The sequence below is a fragment of the Silene latifolia genome, unplaced genomic scaffold (genome assembly GCF_048544455.1).
Source record: "Silene latifolia isolate original U9 population unplaced genomic scaffold, ASM4854445v1 scaffold_57, whole genome shotgun sequence".
Taxonomy (NCBI): Eukaryota; Viridiplantae; Streptophyta; class Magnoliopsida; order Caryophyllales; family Caryophyllaceae; genus Silene; species Silene latifolia.
In genome coordinates this window covers 2,372,609-2,395,681 of record NW_027413480.1, presented here as the reverse complement: position 1 = coordinate 2,395,681, position 23,073 = coordinate 2,372,609, and the positions used below count along the sequence as shown (strand labels likewise).

Below are 23,073 nucleotides of genomic sequence, written 5' to 3'. Positions count from 1 at the left end.
CAGCTGATTTCTATTTTTGATTTTTGATCTTTATTAAGCTGCAAATGTTGATTATTGAAGCTCAAACGTATATAATTAATGTTTTAATTGTTTTTTTTACTATACTTGTTTGAAGTTATTACATACCTATGATTATCTGTTATGTTATGTTGTCGTGTGTTTTGAGGGGATGCGATTCATTTACTGGTGGTCGTACTGGTATGAGTTCTGTTGACTGGTATGCTCAGTTGTGCTGTGTTTATTGGTGTATTTTAACTCTAGATACACATCTCTTACATACAGGATATGCATGCTACTTCTATAGGATCCACACAACTGTTTCATGTATGTAGTAGCAGTTGCCTGTGCATGTCGCACCATTTATATTAATGTTCGCGATTTTGTGTTGGGCCAGAATTCAGAAGTGTCTCACTTTTTGGGCTAAGTCCACAATTAGGATGTCATCTTAGGTCTTGTTATTATGGATACACATTTGTCACTTACAGAATACACATGCTACTTTTACTGGATACACAAATTGCTTCATGTATCCGGTAGCATTAGCCTATGTATCTCCCAATATTAGCATGTGTTGCTGTGTTCATAGTTGTACTTTAACTCTAAATATGCATCTCTTGCCTACAACATACACTTGCTACTTCTATAGAATACACAAACCAATTCATGAATCCTCTAGCAATAGCTTGTCCATGTCTCACCCTTATATTAATGTTTAGCAAGTTTTGTTGGGTCAGAATTCAGAAGATTTTAATTGGCTAAGCCTAGAATTAGGATTCCATCTTAGGTCTTGTTACTATAGATACACATTTGTCACTTATGGAATACATGTTACTTTTATTGGATACACAAATTGATTCGTGTAACTGCTATCAATAGTCTGTGCATCTCTGAATATTCTTTGATAAGTCTGATGTGGGGGAATTGTGTCGAAATAGAATTTAGCAGAATTTGATGTTCTTTGATAAGTATAAAACTAAAATTTCATCTTAGTTATTTTCAGTTTCATTGTTTGTAACTAATAGTCTTTTTTTACTAACTTGCTAAAAATGTAGGTCCAGATAATTAAGTCTTAATTAAGTCTACATAATCATCTATGGAAAATTGGTGCAATGGGTGTGTTGTTAATATTCTAGCAGAAGATAAAGAACGGTTTATTGGAAATTATGTCACTGAAAAGCAAACGGGAATGGGGTTTTCATTTGATCCATTAAAGGAAGTTACGCTCAATGGCACAAGCTATGAAGCACAATATGGTGTTTTAATAATCAACATTTAATGAATGAGATCTTCACACGACTTGATTTGTACGAAGATAAGGCAAATATGGCAACGGTTTGTAGAAATTAATGTCAACTCTTTCTCATACATCCAAATGCACCTCGTGTTGACATGACATTCTTGGGGTCTTTAGTACTAAATGATTTGAATGGGGTACGGATTGCTCGTAGGGGTCCTAACATCCTTTATCAAAGCTGCAAATGTTTTTTAACGGACAATATGATAGCGAAGTTCATCCTCCATTTTCACCAAGGAAAAAGTGAAAGTCCTAATCTGCATCTTAACATTCTTAATGATATTGCAATTGGCGAAGTGTTGTTGTTGCTTAGAGCTCTGCCATCTGAGACACAAAGCACAGCAATTTCCATTGCTGGAGATTTGCTAATAACTCGTGAAAATTTCTCTTTTTTTTTTATTTCCCTTTCCCGCTCGACATATAGCACAAGCTAGTTTATATGTACTTAGGGTGTTATATGTGTAAGGTTTTTAAAGTTTTCCTTTTGTTAGCAGTTTAGTAGTTATTGTGTATAATTATGTAGTTGTTATAAACTTTTGTATAATTATGTTCTTCTTTTGTATAATTATGTAGTAAGTTGTTTACAATTAGAAACATAAAAAAAATCAACATAAAAGAAAGGATGAGAGAGAAAGTTAGAGATAGAGTTTCTCTAATTTTCTAGGGTTTTTCTTAATCTGATGCAAAAATGGCTCGATCAAAGAAATTCAATAATAATCCTTATATTAATTTAGGTCAAAAATCATAAAATACTAAAGGTAAGGGTAAATCCGTAGCACGACACATCAAATTTTCATCGTTGGATTTTGAATCGGACTTAGATGCAATTGTTGAAGAGGAATTTGAAGAGGAGATCCCAGAAGTTGCCGAGAAACCGAAGAACTCTTCTCTGCCGGTGTTACGACTCCAGAAGGAGGATGTTGCTGGTGAGATTTCGTTCTGGTCCACTGCTGTTTTCTGTTACATCTTAGGTGCAAATCCCCCTAGTAAAGTTATTAGTGGGTTTGTAAAGAGGGTGTGGCCTTCGAATGGTGTTGATAAGGTCTCGTTTCTTCCAAATGGGATTTTTCTGGTTAGGTTTAAAACAAAGCAACAACAACAAGCTGTCTTGAGTAATGATCACCTCATTTTTGATAATAAACCAGTTATCATCACAGAATGGAAACCTGAATCTAAACTGTTGAAACATGAGGTTAAAAAGATTCCACTGTGGATGAAATTGTATGGTTTGGATATCAAATTCTGGGGTACTGGTTGCTTGAAGAAGATATGTGGGCAGGTTGGTCAGTTCATTAAATGTGATGAGGCCACTGCTCATAGGGATTTCATGGGGTATGCGAGGATCATGGTGGAAGTGGAAATTGGCCAGCAGTTCCTCTCTGAAATTCGATTCATTGATGAGACTGGTAAACCTCAGGAGGTGAGGGTTGTGTATGACTGGTTACCTACTAATTGTACTGTGTGTAAGGGTGTGGGGCATACTGCTGATGTGTGCAGGAAAGGTGGTACTGCAAGTCCTAAGAAAGTGTGGAGACCTAAAGCTCCAGCTGTTAGTAAGACTAATCAGTCCAAACCTGTGCAGCCTCAGAAGGTGGTTTAGAATCCACAAAAAGGTGTGAGTGTGCAAAAGCAGCAGAGGCAACAACCAGTTGTGGTGGAGGTACCTGCTATTCCTATTACGCCTGAGATTCAACGAAGTGGGAACTTGCCCAACTTGGCAAAGGTGCCAGAGGTGGAGATCTCTATGCCTAGAAGGATTCTCACCAGGATGATGAGGGGGGGGGGGGGACGGGTGAGAGGCGTTTATTTACTCCTTGAGGTTTGACCTTTATGGAGTCTCTTACTCACTCCCTTCAGAAGTCTAGAGCACATTTGATTGAAAAGGTGTATGAGAAAGGTGAGTCAAGTGTTGCACGTTTTGATAATGGGTAGCTGTGGTTTTTGGAACATTAGAGGAATGAATAGGAGTAGTAAACAGAATGAAATAAACTGGTTTTTGAATCAGAATAATATAGGTCTTTATGGTTTGTTGGAAACACGTATTAGGAGTAAGAATTTGAATAAATTGAATAGCTCTCTTTGTGATGAATGGGCTATCTGCACTAATAATTGTAGTCATGGTGGGGGTAGAATTTGGTTGGTATGGAGCCCTAGTATGTTCTTTGTGAATGTATTAGATATTGCTGATCAATGTATTCATTCTGAGGTGGTTGATAAAATTAGGAAGACTCATTTTTGGTTTACTCTAGTTTATGGGTTCAATGAGTATAATACCAGGGAATCACTGTGGCACAGATTACGTTTATATCATAATGATATGCATGGGCCTTGGTTAGTTGGAGGAGATTTTAACTCTATAATGGCTGCTGATGAGTGAATAAGGGGGGCACCTGTAACTAGAGCTGAGATGAGAGCTATGTCATTGGCTATGTTTGACTGTGAGCTGTATGACTTGAATAGCACGGGGTCCTTCTATACATGGAATAACAAGCATGAGCATGAAGGAAAGGTGTATAGCAGAATTGACAGGGTGTTTATTAATGAAGAGTGGCTTCATATGTTCCCTGGTAGTGTGGCTCATTTCTTACCAGAGGGGCTTTATGATCATTGTCCCTGTGTTGTGAGGTTTGATGAGGCTCCCATTAAGAGGAAAGCTCCTTTCAAATATTATAATATGTGGTCCAAAGCTCAGGGGTTTGAGGATCTCATTACTGAGAGATGGGGGATGAATGTTATGGGCACTGAGATGTTCAGAATTGTTACCAAGCTTAAATGTCTGAAAAAGGATTTGAAGAAGTTAAATAGGGAGCAATTTAGTGATATTGAGAATCTTGCTAAGGTTGCTGAGATGTCCCTAGATCATCTTCAAACTAAGCTCAGGGTGGATCCTTTGAATGAAGACCTTTGTAAGGCTGAGAGAGAGTGTGCTAAGGAGGTTGAGTTCTTGGGTAAAGCCAGGATGGATTTTCTGAAGCAAAAGGCTAAAATGAAGTGGATGACTGATGGTGATGACAACTCTGCTTTCTTTCACTCCAGTATCAAAAGGAGGAGGGCTAGGAATACTGTCTATCAAATTAAGGATATTAGGGGAGTTCTTTGTACTAATCCTGATTCCATTAAAAGTGCTTTTGAGGAATTTTATATTTCTCTACTGGGTACTTCAAAGCATGTGTCCCCAGTTAAAGGTTAACATTGTGAAACAGGGGAAGTGTTTGTCACAGCAGCATATTGAGCTTTTATTGGCGCCTGTTTCTTTCCAGGAGGTTCAGGATGCTATGTTCTCTATACCAGGGGACAAAGCCCTTGGTCCAGATGGCTTTAGCAGCCAATTTTTTAAGGATTGCTGGCATATTGTTGGGCAAGAGGTGTATGGGGCTATCAAAAAGGTCTTCCTGACTGGAAAAATCTTGAAGCAATGTAACAATACTGTTCTTACTCTTGTTCCTAAAGTAGAGGTCCCTGAAACTGTGTTGCAATTCAGGCCTATTGCCTGTTGTAACACAATTTATAAATGTCTGTCTAAAGTGCTTTGCCAGAGATTGAGTTTGATCCTTCCTGAAATTATTTCCACTTCTCAGGGTGCTTTTATCAAGGGGAGGGACATTGTGGGTAATATCCTTATTTGTCAAGATCTAATTAGACTCTATAGGAGGAAAACTTGCTCTCCAAGACTGTTGATGAAATTAGATTTGCAAAAGGCTTATGACTCAATTGAGTGGTCTTTTGTTGAAGAAATGCTAACTGGATTAGGGTTCCCTGAGAGGATGGTTACAATTCTCATGCAATGTGTTTCTACGCCTTCCTTTTCCATAGCTTTAAATGGAGATGTGTTTGGGTTCTTTCAGAGGGGAAAAGGGGACTGAGACAGGGTGACCCTCTTTCACCCCTCCTTTTTACTCTTTGTTTAGAGTACTTGAGTAGGGTTTTGCTGGTTACTCAGAAGCACAAGATTTTTAGGTTTCATCCTTTATGCAAAAAGGTGGGACTCTCCCATCTTTGTTTTGCAGATGACCTGATTCTTTTTTGCAAAGGGGAGAGGGGATCTGTTGAATTGCTGCTGAATGCTTTCTCTCTTTTTTCTAAAGCCTCTGGCCTGCAGATGAATAGGGAGAAATCGAGTTTTTACTGCAATGGGATGGCTTTGGGGCTTATTCAGGAGTTAGAGCACGCTACTGGTATGAAGAGAGAAAGTACTCCTTTTAAATACCTTGGTGTGAGTGTCTCCCTCAAACGTTTGTCAGTGTTGGACTGCCAGTGTTTGGTGGATAAGATTGTAAGTAGAATCAGAGCTATAGGGTAGAGCTGATAAAAAGCGGACTTGGGCCGGACATGGGCCGGGCCTAACTGCTAAAAAAGTGTCCGGTGGGCCGTATTTAATAGCCCGAGCCCGCTAAGCGGGCCATTTTCCACTGTCCGTACCCGCCCACTTCAAGAGAGCGGGCCGGCCCGTGGGCCTGACTAAAATAAAATACAAAAATTAGTGTTTTTATTAAAACACGAGTTTGTTATAGCCACATCCGCTAAATCTTAACAATTATCTTTAAAAGTCTACCCTTAAAAAAGTATACTAATTTTCAAAAGATAAGTTTACTAATTTTGGAAAAAACACAAATTTGGCAATGTTCTACTACAAACATCAAAAGTTCATTTTTGACTCGGTATTTGTGCGGCACGGTTAGCGGTTACATACACTCCCGTGTAAATACTTAAAAAGTACTATCTTTATACGACAATCCCGTTAGCATGTCCAATCTCGGAGAATCTTTATACGACAAGTGTAAATACCGACAATCTCCCACTTATACGTAAGGCATAAGTATTCATTTGCGCTACCTAATTGATTTGGAGTGTACAAATTGCAAATAAAATGAGCATAGAACGTCTGAGACTGAGGGTTTGAGGACTTTTATGAGGTTACTAATAATAGCGGGCCGCCCATGAGCAATTTTGTTTAGTCCAAGCCCGTCCATTTATTCTAGCGGGCCGAATTTTCTTGTCCGTTACCCGTTTAATTTTTGATTTTTCTTGTCCAAGCCCGCTATTTTAGCGGGCCGAACGGGTCGGCCCGCACTTGATCAGCTCTACTATAGGGTCTAGACATCTCTCTTATGCTGGCAGAGCTGTTCTGATCTCTTCAGTGTTAAGTACTCTACACAATTACTGGGCTCACATTTTTATTATCCCCAAGACTGTCATCAGGCAAATTGACTCTATTTGCAAAGATTTCCTATGGTATGGGAAAACAACGAGAGACAGTCCTGCTTTGGTGGCTTGGGAAAGGTTGTGTAGACCAAAGAAGAAAGGTGGCCTTGGTTTTAAGAATTTACTACTCTGGAATCAAGCTGCCATTGCAAAGTATGTGTGGTGGATAGAGAACAAAGAGGATCATTTATGGGTAAAGTGGGTTCATGCTATTTACATCAGAGAAAAATTTTGGTGCGACTATGAACCTACCATTAATTCAAGTTGGTCCTGGCGTAAGATTTGTCATACAAAGAACCTAATGAAGCCTCTTTTCTATGATGTGACATGGAGAGCTCTGCAGGTTCCCTACACTATCAGGATGGGTTACTCTTGGCTACTTCCTGATTCTGATGATGTCCCCTAGTTTCCCTGGTGGATTAATAAATGGGTGGTGCCCAATCATGGTTTCATTGGCTGGCTTATGGCTCAGAACAGGCTGCTGACACAAGACAGGTTGCAGGGTATGAGTATTATTCAGTCTAACCAGTGTTATCTATGTGGGAGTGTTGCTGAGAATCATAGCCATTTATTCTTCCAATGTGAGTATAGTAAACAATGCTGCAAGTGTGTTTCTGATTGGTGTGGTATCAATCTTCCTATTCAGAACTGTGTGCAATGGTGGAGCTCCCAAAGGTTTAGATCCTTATGCAAGAAGCGGGTTTTAGGAGTTATTTTGGCTGCTTTGATTTATCATGTGTGGATGAGTAGAAATAGATGCCGTGCTGATTTGGTGTTACTTAGACCTGAGCTGCTAGCTTTGCAGATTAGGAATGATGTCAGGCTACGGCTGCGGCCTTATAAGCTTAATAGTAAGAAGGTAGAGGTACTTAATTGGGTGGATAACATTTGTAGTTACTAAGGAGGTTAGGTTATAACTATGCCTTAATATTGTATGTTTGGCGAATTTGAGCTTTTAATGATAACTTTACATTTTCCCAAAAAAAAAGTTGTTTAACATTTTGCGTACCCTCTATTGTAATATAATTTTTTACTTTGTATCCAATATTAGCATGAATCTTCTACTTTAATCACGGTCCCTTAGAGGGTTCACCCTAAAGTGTTTCACGTTGTAATTTTATGATTTATGTCCCGTCGTTTGATCATTTTTCCGCTCGATTAATACATAGCTCTTGTTGCCTAGATAGATGCATCTGTGTTTAGTAACTAGATATATATGTCTATTACGTAGATACATCTTTTACAGTAGTTAGATACTTATGTGTAGCACGCTAGATACACTATTTAAAGTTTGATACGTGTGTCTGTCAAATGTCATTGGCTCACTTCCTTAGAAGATTTGTGCTTGCTATTTGTGCTTCTTATTCCATTTTTCTGCTTTACAATATAAAATTCTTGTCATTCGTCAGTAATGTATTTGTGAATGGTATTTTTTTGCTTTATAGATACACTTGTTTTTAACCACACATTTTAATCATATTTTTAGATTACCACAGATGGATAAGTTGATGCTATATAATGGCGGTGCAAGTACAAGCAAACAAAACCAGAATGCTATTACTAAGAGAAGTCTATCCAAGAAAGCTGTTAAAAGGAATATAAAAGATGATGATGACTTGGGGTAGTATTATTTGAGGACATGTATGTCACCTAAAATGTTGTTTACATTTATCAACAGTAATTTGAGTGCAAAACAAGTAGCTGATATAAAGGACATGGGCTTTGGTGGTGTTCTTAATCTCCGGATAGATATGGTTCCAGGTGCTCTTGCTCATTGGCTAATTACCAGATTCAACATATCGTCATGCTCCTATATGAAAAGGCAACTTCAAATAACGAATGAAGATGTTCATTTATCACTTGGTATTCCTATGGGTGCAAATGATGTCACGATAGCTTCCTCAACAGATAGGAGTGTTGATTTTGTTGAGTTAAAGAGTAGATGGTTGACACAATTCAATACAAAAGATCCCACAAAGGTTGATGTTAAGGACATACTACAACTGATTATCAGCCAAAGAGACGGCGGGGAAGAGTTTAAAAGAAACTTTATTGTATTCATTGTCTCAGCACTTCTAATGGGCATAAAAGGGACTTGTGCCAGCTTACGAGTGTTTAAGTGTCTAGAAGATATTTTAGCTGTTTCATCATTAAACTGGTGCAAATTTACTAGACAACAGTTTATTGAAGCTGTTAAAAATTGGAGAAGGTCTGAAAATGATAATTTTGTTGGGCCTATCATGGTGTTCGTGTTTATCTATCTTGATAGAGTATCCTTCAGTTATTTTTCAGTCCCTCGGGTATTCCCAACAATAGCATCATGGACGAAAGAAAGGATAAAATCTAGGCTTAAGGATGAGATGAAGGATGGGTTTGGTACTGGAGGTGTTCTATGTCGCATTGTCAAGGCTACGGTTCAGCATGTAACTTTTAGTATCCCAGTACAATTGGATATGCCTGAGGCTTTTATTCGAGAACCAGAGGCTACTGAGCACCTGAAGGCTAGAGAGGACCCAAAGGCTACTGAGGACCCGAAGGCTACTAAGACAGTGGAGGAGGACAATAGTCGGAGCAGTATGTTTACTTTCAAGAAATTGGCAAAAGATGCAAACAATCTTGCTCTTGCCTATTCTAGCTTCTCAATGTCTTTGGGAGAAGCTAGAATGAATTATCCTGACAGTAAGATTGTACAACAGATGGCTCAAATAGCATATGCTTTAAGTGATTGTGTAACACCCGCGAATTTCCCATTTTGACATTTAAAATTTATTAAACCGTTTGGTTACTTTGTTTTATATCTTTGAATTATTCAGTTTAATTAATTTTCTGTCAAACACGATTTTTATAAAAGTAATATATGAAAGCTCATTTATATAAAAACACGTATTATTAAATTATATTTTTAAGACATAATTTATATAAGAATATATGTATACATATTTTTGGTCGGACAATAATAGTGACAATAATAATGACTATGATAATAATAATTCCCGTCTCAATTTCCGTCTAGCTATAGAACGTCACATTTCCACTTGCGAGACTAATCCTTTCTCGACCTATCCTATATCGACAACACACCACTTACCTTTTTCACCTAACTAGTCTAATAATTATCCACTCATACCCTCACCCTACAAACTACATTTATATATTATTACTATTATATTATTATTATTATTATTATTATTATTATTATTATTATTATTATTATTATTATTATTATTATTATTATTATTATTATTATTATTATTATTATTATTATTATTATTATTATTATTATTATTATTATTATTATTATTATTATTATTATTATTATTATTATTATTATTATTATTATTATTATTATTATTATCATTATTATTATTATTAATATTATTTATTGTTTATGTGGACCGTGTTGTACCCACATACACCCTCCTCCTCATTTCCTTCTTCTTCATTCGAGAAAAAACAAAATAACGGCAACATACAAAGCAGAGCTCCGTACGCCATTTTTGCGCGACCTTTCAACCCAGATCCCGACTCCGTCTCTCAACCAAAATGCATAATTTTCACGCCATTCTCTTCCTCTTTCCTTGCTCATTCTTTTATGGTAAGAAAACTTCTGTTTTGACTTAATTTCGAAAATGTCGTCCTTCCAATTCGGTTTCTTGACTCGTATAACCCATTTTTCATCCTTTCTAGTTGTCAAGCTTGAAGCCCGGAGTGTAGCTCGTGCCATTTTTGACGTTTTCGCTCGGAAATTCGTGAAGTTTAAGGTAACGGTGATAGGTTACTCGACAAATGTCGAAATCTTTTGTTATTACATCGTTTTGTGTACTAAATTCGTGTGCTGAATGTTTAACTGCGGTAAAGATTTATGCTTTATGAGGCATCGCTTCATTTTCGTTTGAAATTGGTATTTTAACAGGGTAAACTTCATCTTGCACTTGTCTTAGAAGTCGGCTTATAATGACTCATCTCTGGGCTGTTTTAGACGCGAAAGCAGAGGACTTTTGTACGGTTTGCGACGGGATTTAGGGTGGTGTGAATGGTGGTTGTGGTCAGTCTAATGATGGTCGTGTGGAGGGCTGCTCGTTGCCTGTTCTGGGACTGTTTTGGCACCGACTGTGTTATGGTTAGGTGCGAGTGTGGGTAGTCTTTTATGTGCAGTCTTAAGACGGTTTTACAATGGCTGAGTCGGGTTGTTATGGGCAGTCATGAGAGGGTGGTTGCGTGGGTTGTGTTGGTGGGTGCGTGGTGACTGTTTGGGTGGTCTCTGGTGGCTGCCTTGGGACGGAAATAGTGGCTGGTGGTGAGGTCCTGTAGGGATGGATGTGGGTCATGTATGAGCGCTGCCAAAGGACAACTTTGAGTCGTATTTATGGATCGTTTTGGAGCTAGCTTAGTTGTTTGAAGTATTTTAGTTTCCGTCTCGTGTTTTAAATAACGCAATTCGTTGAATATCGTTCTTTTATATACTTTCTCACATGAACTATAACCGTGGAATTCATTATTTAATTATTTCATTTATATATATATATATATATATATATATATATATATATATATATAGAATTAGGATCACATGAGTCTACCTTCAATTTTTTAGTCCATGAGTCTCACTTTCAGCGGTCAGATTATAGGCACCAATGGCTGAGATCTGCGCGCTATAGGAAGGGTAGGATTGTCTTTTCACAGATTATTATATATACTCCCTCCTCCTGCCTTTCTCGCATTCTATTTCTGTTTCCCTCTTTCTTCTCTCTCTCTCTCTCTCTCTCTCTCAAATTCAGCCGTCTCTGATTTGTTCTTCAGCTCATCGTCGTCGATTTTTGCAATCAATCGCTTCAATTTTGCAATCAATCGCTTGGATTCTTCAGCTCTTCAACATCGTTTGGATTTTGCAATCAATCTAATCGATTTTAATTTCTCCGTCTATCCTACTGCAATGTCAGGTATTTCTTCATGTACGATTCCTTTAATTTTTGTATTTTCGTTTTGTCTTTTGTCTCAATTCTTTAATTCTAGTCATATTTTTGAGTTTTTATTAACTGCTGTTTAATCGGTTCTCCGTTTTAATTTATGTTTCAATCATCTCGTCTTACCTGATTTAGTGTTTTTTTGTTTCAATATGTGAATTTCAGTCATGTTTTCTTATTTTAATCAGCTTGATCATCTCATGTATATATTGCTCATCACTATTACAATTATTGCTTTATTTCGTCTTCTCTTTTTGCGTACTGTTTTGCATTCAATTGTCAATGATTGTTTTGTTTTTTGCATGCTTTTATTCAGATTTGCATGTTAACAATTATCTGCCTAACCTTATTGTTGTCGTTTGACCTAATTTTGTTTACCTATTTCATTTAGTTTAGTATCACAACATATCTTCATTAGTATCACTCGTACTCTTTGCAGTATCCTAGTTTAAATTATAGTGATGTTATACTATATATTCACCTAATTAGCATATCACAATTTCTTTTTGATAATATCACATATCCTTCACAATAGTATCATACACTAAAATATCTAACAATACATGCTTGTGTAAATTTATATCTAACAATACATGCTTTACTGTGGTTACTTACTGTACATCAGTATCATCCGGTATGCTTAATAGTATCACATGTTATCCTTAATAATATCACAGCCTGATTTACTCTAATTAACTTTTTCCTGCTAGAATTTGTTCCATCACCCTATTTTGAAGAGACTTCTTCTGCTTCTATTGTACCTGCTTGTACTCCACAATGCATACAAGTTGATGATGTGCATGGTGGAAATCACCTTTCTTTGATTGTCACCCCTGGAGGTTACGAGGAGTGGATACGGAATGTTGCCACTCAATTTACACCTAGAATAGGACAAAGTTTTGCTACCTTAGATGAGTGTATCCAATTTTATGAAACTTATGCGGACGCTTGCGGATTTGAACCAAGAAAGTCTTCAACTAAAAGGTTTCGTGGTAGTGGTGATATAAAGACAAAACTGATTATCTGTAATAGAGAAGGGTTTAGGGATAGTCAGCCGATAGTGTTAGCATCTAATGGTGAAGAGGAGAAAAGGATCAAACCATATGATCCTAAGAAGACCAAGATTACTAGGATTGGTTGTAAGGCCAAGATTTTATTCAGATTTGTCCTCAAAGAAATTGATCAAGTTAAAGTCCCACTTTTTGTTGTTGATCAGTTTCATGCTGCCCATAATCACCTTCTTTGTCCACTGAAGTATAAAGAATTTTAGAACAAATCCAGACACCTTAATTTACATCAAAAACAAACTATCATTGACAATTGCAAGGTGAATATCGGCCCAACGACTACTTTCAGGTCTTATAAGGAGTATGTTGATGGTTATCAAAATGTGGGAGCTTGTTTGACCGACTTTAAAAAATTTGGTAAGGAAGTCAAGTGTTTTATCGGGCAGCGGGATGCTCAAATGTTCATAAATCAGCTTGAAGTGCTTTCTGAAACTAGGCCAGGGTTTTATTATGCATATGAGGTTGATGAGAATTAGTGTTTGGTTCGTGTTATTTGGGCTGATGCAGAGGCACGTCGAAACTACTCACTATATGGTGAGATGGTGACATTTGACTCAACCTATTCAACCAATAGGTATGACATGAAATTCTGTCCTTTTACTGGTGTTGATCACCACAAGAAGTCGGTCACCTTTGCTGCTTCACTTGTGGGTAGGGAGAACGACAAGAATTTCAATTGGGTTTTTCAGAAATTCTTAGAATGTATGGGTGGAAAGGAACCCAATTGTTTATTTACCGACCAATGCCCGACAATGAAAATTGCAGTGCCTGCTGTTTTTAAGACTGCTGCCCACCGTTATTGCATGTGGCACATCATGCAGAAATTACCTGAAAAGGTAGGCACGACAGTGACCAAAGAGACAGATTTTGTAAGCCGTATGAATTCTATTGTCTGGGATTCTGACCTAGAGCCTTTTGATTTTGAAGAGAAGTGGTCTGCATTGATCAAGGAGTTTCATCTGGAAGATAATGGATGGTTGACATATATGTTTAACAAGAGACAACGTTGGATTCCGGCTTATTATCGTGATGTTCCTCTTGGTTGTCTTCTCAGAACAACCCAACGTTCTGAGAGCATGAACAACTTCTTCAAGTGGTTCGAGAATCCTCGCGGCACACTTGTGTAATTCTGGTTGCGCTTCCAGAGTGCTATGGATCAGCAAAGATACACCCAAAAGTCCCTTGATAGAGACAGTGATCTCTCTCTATCTGTAACCAAAACCATGCTTCATCTTGAGATTCATGCATCCACTGTGTACACACACGCACTCTTTTATGAATTCCAAAAGCAGTGTGTCTCTTCTTTGAATTCATGTAGCGGAGATTCTTCAAGGGATTCCACTACAAGGTTTCTTGATGTTGAAGATGCAATATTGCATACTACGTACACTTTAGCATTTAATCCCACAACTTTTGATGCAAAATGTTCATGTAAGATGTTTGAGAGGAAGGGATACATCTGCAAACACATTATTTTGGATTTTATCAGGTAAAGGGGTTAGGAAGATACCTGAACAGTACCTTTTGAGTAGGTGGACAAAGAACGCCAAGAAGATGCCTCTTTATGATGTTCACGGGCAGTTGATCGGTGATTTTGATTCCTCAGATGTGAGTAAGCTGCAGATTTCAAATGTTTGGTCAGAGTTCTACTCAACGCTGTCTCTGATAAAATCCCTGCCTGAAAATCACGTAATCGAACCGACTGATTTCTCAAGGCATTTAGACAGAAATTCAAGCCCGACCCTGAAACAATGACCAAACAACAAGAGTTAGAGATGCTTCTTGGGGTTAAGTGTTCAGATGAGGTCCAGATATTACCACCAGTTAAATCCAAAAACAAGGGTAGTGGCAAGAGGTTGACCTCTAAGAAACAAATGTCCATTGAAAAGACACAAAAGCCGAAAAGGTTTTGCAATAATTGTAAACAAATGGCACATCATGATAAGCGCAACTGCCCTAACCCAGTTGCTGAGACATCCGAGCACTCGGGTGATGATAATGAATCTGATGTAAGTGATTTTGCTAACTACATTCATTATTTCATTATGATTGATTTTTTATTTCTGTGTGTTTTTTGAGAAACAATATCACATGCACCTCTAAATAATATCATGTTGTATACGAAATAGTTTCACAAATATAAACGATTTATTATCATCCAATTTTGTCTTGTTGTGAAATAATATCACATGTACCTCTAAATAATATCATTACTCATTGTATACAATATCACAGTTATTTACATGTCCAACATACTGCTGAAATATTTTTTTGTGTTCTTTGTTTTGCTTTTTGCAGACTTCTTCAGTTGCGGATGTTAATTGAGAGCTTGAGTACGTGCTGCTGAAGTCTATATTAATCGCGTAGACAATTTTTTCTTGTTAACCAATACATTATCAAAGTAGGAACATTGTTTTCTATTTTTTTATTCTACATGGCCTCTTATTTTGTATTCTTTTTCGATTTTTTTGTAAAAACCTCAGTATTACTAAGATTTCGCTTTGTGAATACTTGATTGTAAACAATATCACGGTTACTAAAGAACAATATCACTATTTCTTATAAATAATATCAGAGTTACAGTACTTTTAGGAAAGAAAATCCAATTGATTGTGTTTGTCCACCAATAGCGCAACAATTTAAAAAATAAGTATCACCCAAATAATATCAACCTGGCTCTATAACAATATCAAATCTCATAACAAAAAATATCACACATTTTTGTGATATTGGGATTTAACTTATCTTTAGAATTTTTAAAATTCTGTAACACAATATCACCTTACTTACACAACAATATCAGACTCTAAACCAAAAAATATCAACGAAAAAAGGATACTTAAATCCCTATCTAGTTTTATAGTATGTTGAGAAACAATATCACACCAATTGAAGAAAAATATCACATCACACTTGAGACAATATCACACATTTTTGTGATATTGGGATTTAATTTCTCTCTAGAATTTTTAAAATTTTGTAACACAATATCACCTTACTTACACAACAATATCAGACTCTAAACCAAAAAATATCAACAAAAAAAGGATAATTAAATCCCTATTTATTTTTATAGTATGTTGAGAAACAATATCACACCAATTGAAGAAAAATATCACATCACACTTGAGACAATGTCACACATTTTTGTGATATTGGGATTTAATTTCACATCACACTTGAGACAATATCACACCAAGTGAAGAAAAATATCACATCACACTTAAGACAATATCACACATTTTTGTGATATTGGGATTAAATTTCTCTCTAGAGTTTTTAAAATTCTGTAACACAATATCACCTTACTTACACAACAATATCAGACTCTAAACCAAAAAATATCAACGAAAAAAGGATACTTAAATCCCTATCTAGTTTTATAGTATGTTGAGAAACAATATCACACCAATTGAAGAAAAATATCACATCACACTTGAGACAATATCACACATTGCCAATACTTATATCAGATCCAAAATGGTTAGTCATAACTACATTTGCAAACTTTAGAATCAATATTCAAAATGTCTCAATTGTCCTACCAGCTTGAACAGCTTGAATCAATATTCGAAATGAATCTACCATTAGATTCATTGTCCTACCAGCTTTACATCCATCTTTTTTTAATTACATCTTCGTGCCAAAAATCTAATTCTAATACATCACCATTGTTACTTGTCTCAATTGCCTCCTCTACCAACACCTCTTCCCCTGCCTCGATTCTTAGGATTTGCAACAGTCTTGAATCTTTTGTATCTCTTTATAAGTGGTTCTCCGTCATCTTCAACATCTTCTTGGCAATCATTGACTCTAAAAACCAAATATGTTATAATTTATATAATTTTTTGTGTGCATCACCATTTTCTACCTTTTTCAATTTTCCACATAAAACCAAATAAAAGCCAACTAATGTAAAAGTCAGGTTATCGATTTTTGTACCTTTTCCGAAGAATGGGTATTTCTGTGTCAATGTTCTGTCTCCCACTAGCATCGACCTTTCCTTTTGCAGTAACTTTTTCATTTGTTATTACCTCCTCGACAGTTGTTTCCTTCTCAGCAGCTTTATCCTTGCCCTTTCTGTTACCACACTTCTCTTTTGAAACATCAGTATTTTTCCTCTTTAGTTTTAATGTCTTCAAGAGTTCCTCCTTGCCTTCTACAAACTCTTTAACCTTTTCCATCAAATCTGTCCTCTTCTGATTTATATCAGCCAAAAGCAATGCTGCTGCCATTTCTGCCCAGTAGTAGCGCCTATACACTTTCGCGTTCAAGTCGGCTTCAAACATCTGGCCCTCATACCGAATCATGTGCAACATTAAGAAGTTCCCAGATTCAGTATTGTTTATCTCCTTCTTCTGCCAATCAAAGGTGATGTTGGCAACATCAAACCCTATTATCTCTTCAGCTCTTTCGACCTTCTTTGTTTCTAGGTAGTCACTCATGTCATTAGCCTACAATGTTAAATAAAACCATTACTGATACTTGCACAAAAAAATTTATTTTTTCCAATGTTAATTTCAGAACTATCAATAAAACATACCACCAAATCTGCAATTTTGTGTGTCTCAGCTTCCTCCCAGTCATCGTACTCTGTATTGTCCAGTACTTCAATGGTCTCGGTTTTGAAATTTACACAGACACAAAAATAGTGTTCTTTCCATAACATTGGAATAAAAATGAGATCTGCTGCCAAGTTACAGGGAACCGTGTTCCTTGTAATAAATTCATCCCATGCTGCATAAATCTTGTCTTTATTCCTTTCTTTGTATTCAGTCCCTTCCACTATTGCGTCCTGTTGTGTGTGTAAATGTTAAAAAGTCGTATTCGTTTTAAGAGTCAATACATTTTATTGAAAGTGTGAATATATATAAATCAAACTAAAACAAAAGTTTACCATGTGTTGAATTCCAAAAAACATTAAACTTGTATCACATTTTTCTGTGTGCTCAATGTGATTCATAAGTAACGCCCAACAATCAATCACTTTGCTATTGACATGCACATTTAGAAGCAATGACAAAATATCCTCTCTGACAAGGTTTTGATTGTCACTGAAGCTGGCAACAACCTCGATGTACCAATCATTAAGACAAATGGTTCATATTAAAAATAAAGAATATTACATACAATATCACTCCATACTAAATATAGTATCACATGCCTAAAGAAAAAGTATCACAAAAACATAGTAGCACTTAAGCTGGCAAAAACCTAACTGCTTGTTTAAAAAAAATGTATCACATTCAAATAACACCCTACTCTAAATATAGTATCATAGCACAAATTAAAATGTATTAAAGATTTAAAAAAAAACATACTCTAAGGGGAAACTGTGGTTATCCAATAAGCTGTAATCAATCACTTCTTTCCTCTTGGTCAACATCTTTGCAAACTGTGATTTGTTAGCCCTCATAAACTTTGAAACGACCTCCAATTTAGGATCTGCCAATCCACAATTGTACGTGCTTCCTAGTCCATCTGATTTCCCTTTCCTCCTGCTGCCCACGACACTGGCATAATCATCTTCTACCATATCTACATAAATATAGTCTATGTTATTCATTGCATACTGAGTATTAAAAATAAAAAAAATTAGTAATGTACAAGATAGTGTTAACAAATGTAACCTTTTTTTTTGGTTACGGGCGTCGGAACATTCTTTTTTGAACCTTTTGCTGTCTTGCTTTTTTTGTTTCCTTTTTGCCTTTCTTTCAGCAATTTAGGAAAGAGTGTACGTTTGATGGCATTAAGGTTTTCCACCTTCCTCAGGACCGCACTCCTTTTTTTATTTATATCACTCAAGATGAGTGTAGCTGCAATCTCCGCCCTATATAACTCCCTCTTCTTCTCATTGTCCAGTTCATAACTAAAACACTCACCAACGAAAAACATCATGTGAAACATCATGAATACGCCACAGTCCAGGGTCAAGTCTTTCGTTTGCCAAGCAAATGTCACATTTACCAAATCGTAGTGCTTTACTTTTAGCCCCCTTTCATAACCCTTACTGTTGATGTATTCACCATAGGTACTACCCTGTACATGTTTATAGTAAACAACTATTCAATCTCGAACTGATCTAACAAAATCATTATATCATTATTTTTTATTTTAAATATAGTACTTACAGCAATATGAGCCAGGTGTACATGCTCTTCGTCTTCGAAATCATCATATTTTCTGTTGTCCAAGTAGAACATGATCTCCCTCTTGAAATCAATACAAACGCATACATAGTGCTCTTCGTAAACCAAAGGTATGAATACCTATGTTTTTCAGAAACAATATCAAAAACAATATCACAATTGACAAGTAACAATGTCATAAATTATGTTAAATAATATCACATCTAAAATATGTAATTTAACTTTAACAATATCAGCACTAACTACTAACAATATCACATAGTATACAAAATAAGGTCACAGCTAAAAGTAATTTAAATGTCTTACCATATCTGAATTCAAATTCAAAGGTTCATCATAAACAGTTGACCACGTATCCCATGACACGTATACTTCTGCCTTAATTCTTGACAAATCATCAAAATCATCTTCATCTGCTTTCAAGAGTTTCTCTATATCACCCTGTTGTTCAAAAGGACAATTGATTAGTCTCAATGCCACATTTTAAAGTACCTTATTTAAATAATGATAAACAAAAAGTTTTTTTTTCCATACTGAGTGGGCAAGTCCATAAAAAATCCTTGTCGGCATGTTGTTGTCCTTTTGCGCCTTTCGAAACTTATTGAGCAATATTGCCCAGGACTCAATGACCACTGCTTCTATCATAGTTTCAGGCAGCAAAGACTCAATATTGCTCTTTTGTATACAATGGAAAGTTCCAAAGTCGCAAACCACTTCTCTGTAAAATTTTGCAAAAAAATTAACATATTAGATTTCCAGATATAATATCACTATTATCATGTAATAATATCACACTGTTTGTAAAAGAATATCACAACTAAAATATTTTAAGGAACAATATCAAACACTCAGTTCTAAGAATATCATGTAGTATACACAACAGTATCACAGCTAGTATGGATCAGATTAAGTCATGTCTGAAATATTAAAAAAATAGTTTAATGGGGGACTTACGACTTGGTAATTTTATGATTGTTAAGAAAGCAATAATCCATGTCCTCCTTTCGACGCTTCAACACATTCTCAAATAAATGGCTGTTTTTAAACATTGATTCCGAAATAAGCTGAGCATCCTTGTCCGGCGAACCACAGTCCAAAGTACAGCCCAAATTATGAGGTATCATATTTGCTGAAGAAGGTACTTCTTTGCTCATGTGCAACAAATACTCATTGATGCTTATCATTCTTTTTTCTGGCAATTGAACATTTCTTACAACCTCCGTCAATTGAGTCACGACACTGTTATCCTCATTCCTTTTCTGTGTCTCTGTTCCACTGCCCTCTGGATAAGCTTTTTCACTATTCAACTCCACTTCGCTTTCATCCTCAACAGTTTTCTTCGCCTCTGTTCCACTTCTCTCCATATGAGCTTTGTCACTATGCAACTGCACTTCAATTTCATCCTCAGCAGTGCCCATTTCTCCCAAACCAACATTTGAAACACCCTCTTTTAATTGTGTTGCCACATTGGTATTTTCATTAGTTTTATCAGCCTCTTCATCAATGCCTTTCTTATTTGTTGTATCAGCATTACTATTTATCCCCTCATCAACAGCCCCTGTTACTCCTAAACCAACTTTTGAAATTAATTAATCCAAATTTGAATCCATATAATTACCCGGCTCATCATGTTGGCCTCCTTCATCATCACTGCTCAATTTTGTAACATCATTATTTTCCTCATCTTGTTGGTTCTTATTGCACTCCAAATCATCATCATTGAGTAGTTATTTATCCGTACATCCACCATATACCCTGTTCAACTCTTTGTACTGCATCTTCAACAACTTAGTCCATACATCAAACGTCGGCAGCCCTTGTTTTTCCTTCTGCTTTTCATATGACCTGGCTATGGCGTAGTCCATGAACTTGTGAAAGCTTTGATCTTTAAGGAAAGGCTGTGTTGGGGATATGGGAGGAGTTGCAGCTTGATTTGTTGTTGTAAATTTATCATTATTACAAGCGTCTTCTTCAAAGAAGATCTTCTTCAAAAACATCTTGTTCAAAAAGATCTTCTTCAAAGAACGGCTTCATTATCACCGTCTTTCCCCGGCACCACTTGTGTAGATGTACTTGGTTCATCCATTGGATTCCTCGGTTTCATATTGATGAGCTCTCTCATGTTATGTACATATCTTGAATAGAACAATTCATTGTCCCTCTTCATGCGTAGATAAATTTCATGAGCACTCTGCCAAATGACATAGTCAATAAAATATCAGAAGCCATTTACAAAATTAGGCCTTGACAAAAAATATATCACTCTATGTAAACAACAATATCACACTAAGTAAACAACAATATCACACTGTCGTTAAAATAAAATAAAATATCAGAAGCCATTTTAAAAATAGGCAGTTTGATGTTGTTAAATGATATCACTCCAAGTAAACAACAATATCACACTAAGTAAACAACAATATCACACTGTTGTTAAAATAAAATAAAATATCAGAAGTCATTTTAAAAATAGGCAGTTTGATATTGTTAAATGATATCACTCCAAGTAAACAACAATATCACACTAAGTAAACAACAATATCACTCTAAGTAAACAACAATATCACACTTTATAGAAAACAATATCAAAGTAAAAGTGGTTTTCAAAAACCTTATCCAGGTTTGTTCTTTTGACAAGGAATATCACAACAGTTAAAGAACAATATCATAATATAAGCAACATAATATCACAGTTTTGCAGTAACACAATATTAAAACTTCCAAGAAACCAGGAAGGCATTAATCCTTACATCCATTGCTCTTGCTCTAATCTGATTGTCAGTCTCAACACCGGCAGGTAATTTAACCATCATGTACCCCTGTTTTGTTTCTGTTCCAGCATCAGGTTCATGATCGGAGCTCTGCGTTAGTCTCAACTCTGGTTCATCTGGAAAATACATATGTTAGTTTTTTAAACCATTTTTTAAAGTTATTTACATTGAAAATAAATCAAAGAGGATTGTTTTTTACTTTGTTGTTGTTGGCAGATTGGGTACTCAATCTTGGATACTGGTGCATTTCCCAACAATTTTGTACTCTTCTCATCATCAACCCTCTTCGACAGTGATACATCATCCCAATGCTTGATAAGTGGTAAAGTGTGTGGAAAAATATCTCCCTTGAAATTAAATCTATGGAAATACGCTATCATAAGAACTACTATACACCCAGTTATAGTAAACCTTGAACGTTCTTTGCACACTCTAATACTGTCGACCATCTCTTGAAAGACATAAGCACACCAATCGTAGTTTCTTATGCTATTGACATTCACAACAGCCTTAACCAGTTTCAGATCAAGAGTTTTATTAGAAGATGGTGCAAGGAAAACAGACATGTTGTACATTACGAACAGCCTCTTAAAGTCATCATCAGCATTATTACAAGCCATCAACCAGTTATGCACTTGTTTCACCATAATTGGAGCAGAAGTACTCTCCAACCCAAACTTTACCCTCCATGCATTTTTCAACTTGTTGTTCTCCACATCAGTTTTAGTTCCTGGGATTACGAGCTCTACAAGTTCACCTCCTCTAGGAAGTTGAAAGATGCCGTGGACGTCATGTTTTGTCAATATAAAATCCCACTTTTTGGTTTTAAACATATTGCACGTACAGTCAAACGCCTTTAAAAGTAAGTTCATAATTCCATGTGGTATTTATGTTAACTTCAGCTCTAACAAACCACCAAACCCAATCTCCCTCACAACCTGTTTTTGTTCTACATTTAGGTTGTTAATCAGCTCAACCAATTGTTTTGGCCTACACTTCGTCTACAATGCATGTGCCTTCTTCTTTTTGACCTCAGGTTGCTCTACAAGTTCATTTTGTATCACGGGTTATATTTCCTGGTTCCCTTCCTTTGACTTCTTCGTTGATCTTTGTTCAACTCCATCGTTTGTTGCTAGAGGCCTCTTTTTTGCAGTGTTTTTATTATACTTCTGTGAAACAACCAAGTTCATTTTGGCTAAAGATGAGTTTCTGCATTTAAACATAGCACAATATTTAGAATTATTAACAATCAATATCACAACTATTTTGTAAAAGTATCAACACACATTTACATAATCAATAGTTAACAAAAATTTTTGATAATCCAGTATGACAAATCTAAAAATTATACTGAAAACAGCAGAAATTGAAGAAAATTACAGAAATTATGTACCTCAACTATGTTTGTCAGAATTATACTAAAAATTGCGGAAATTATGATGTGCAAGTGCAAGTGCAAGTATATTACATCAACCGTATCACTGTATCATCAAACAACTTCAATTTTATATTATGAGACTGTAATTTGTAAGTCTTAAGCAATATGAATCCCTCATTTTCATAATTAAACAATGTCAAACCCTAAAATCGCGATCAAACAACATTTTACCCTAATTTTACCGATTA

The 23,073-nt window shown here is 36.1% G+C and overlaps 3 protein-coding genes across 3 annotated transcripts; all 3 read left to right on the top strand.

Annotated features, from left to right (window-relative positions):
- Positions 1 to 1,497: 1,497 nt before the first annotated feature.
- LOC141639797 (uncharacterized) lies at positions 1,498 to 2,894 on the top strand. Its single transcript, XM_074448844.1, has 2 exons — positions 1,498 to 1,669; positions 2,116 to 2,894. The coding sequence occupies exons 1-2, from the start codon at positions 1,498 to 1,500 to the stop codon at positions 2,892 to 2,894; spliced, it is 951 nt and encodes a 316-aa protein (XP_074304945.1).
- A 10,214-nt stretch (positions 2,895 to 13,108) lies between these two features.
- LOC141639796 (protein FAR1-RELATED SEQUENCE 5-like) lies at positions 13,109 to 13,654 on the top strand. Its single transcript, XM_074448843.1, has one exon. It carries the CDS (start codon positions 13,109 to 13,111, stop codon positions 13,652 to 13,654), a length of 546 nt encoding a protein of 181 aa, XP_074304944.1.
- Positions 13,655 to 13,678: 24 nt separating this feature from the next.
- LOC141639795 (uncharacterized) lies at positions 13,679 to 14,852 on the top strand. Its single transcript, XM_074448842.1, has 4 exons — positions 13,679 to 13,958; positions 14,017 to 14,135; positions 14,243 to 14,536; positions 14,826 to 14,852. Exons 1-4 carry the CDS (start codon positions 13,679 to 13,681, stop codon positions 14,850 to 14,852), a joined length of 720 nt encoding a protein of 239 aa, XP_074304943.1.
- The last annotated feature ends 8,221 nt before the right edge of the window (positions 14,853 to 23,073 follow it).

Coding starts and splice junctions, on each gene's coding strand:
- LOC141639797 (XM_074448844.1), top strand. CDS start 1,498: ATGATAGCGAAGTTCATCCTCCATTTTCACCAAGGAAAAAGTGAAAGT. Junction 1,670..2,115: donor TGGAGATTTGCTAATAACTC/GTGAAAATTTCT, acceptor AATCGGACTTAG/ATGCAATTGTTGAAGAGGAA.
- LOC141639795 (XM_074448842.1), top strand. CDS start 13,679: ATGGATCAGCAAAGATACACCCAAAAGTCCCTTGATAGAGACAGTGAT. Junction 14,136..14,242: donor GTGATTTTGATTCCTCAGAT/GTGAGTAAGCTG, acceptor TGATTTCTCAAG/GCATTTAGACAGAAATTCAA. Junction 14,537..14,825: donor GTGATGATAATGAATCTGAT/GTAAGTGATTTT, acceptor TGCTTTTTGCAG/ACTTCTTCAGTTGCGGATGT.
- LOC141639796 (XM_074448843.1), top strand. CDS start 13,109: ATGAAATTCTGTCCTTTTACTGGTGTTGATCACCACAAGAAGTCGGTC.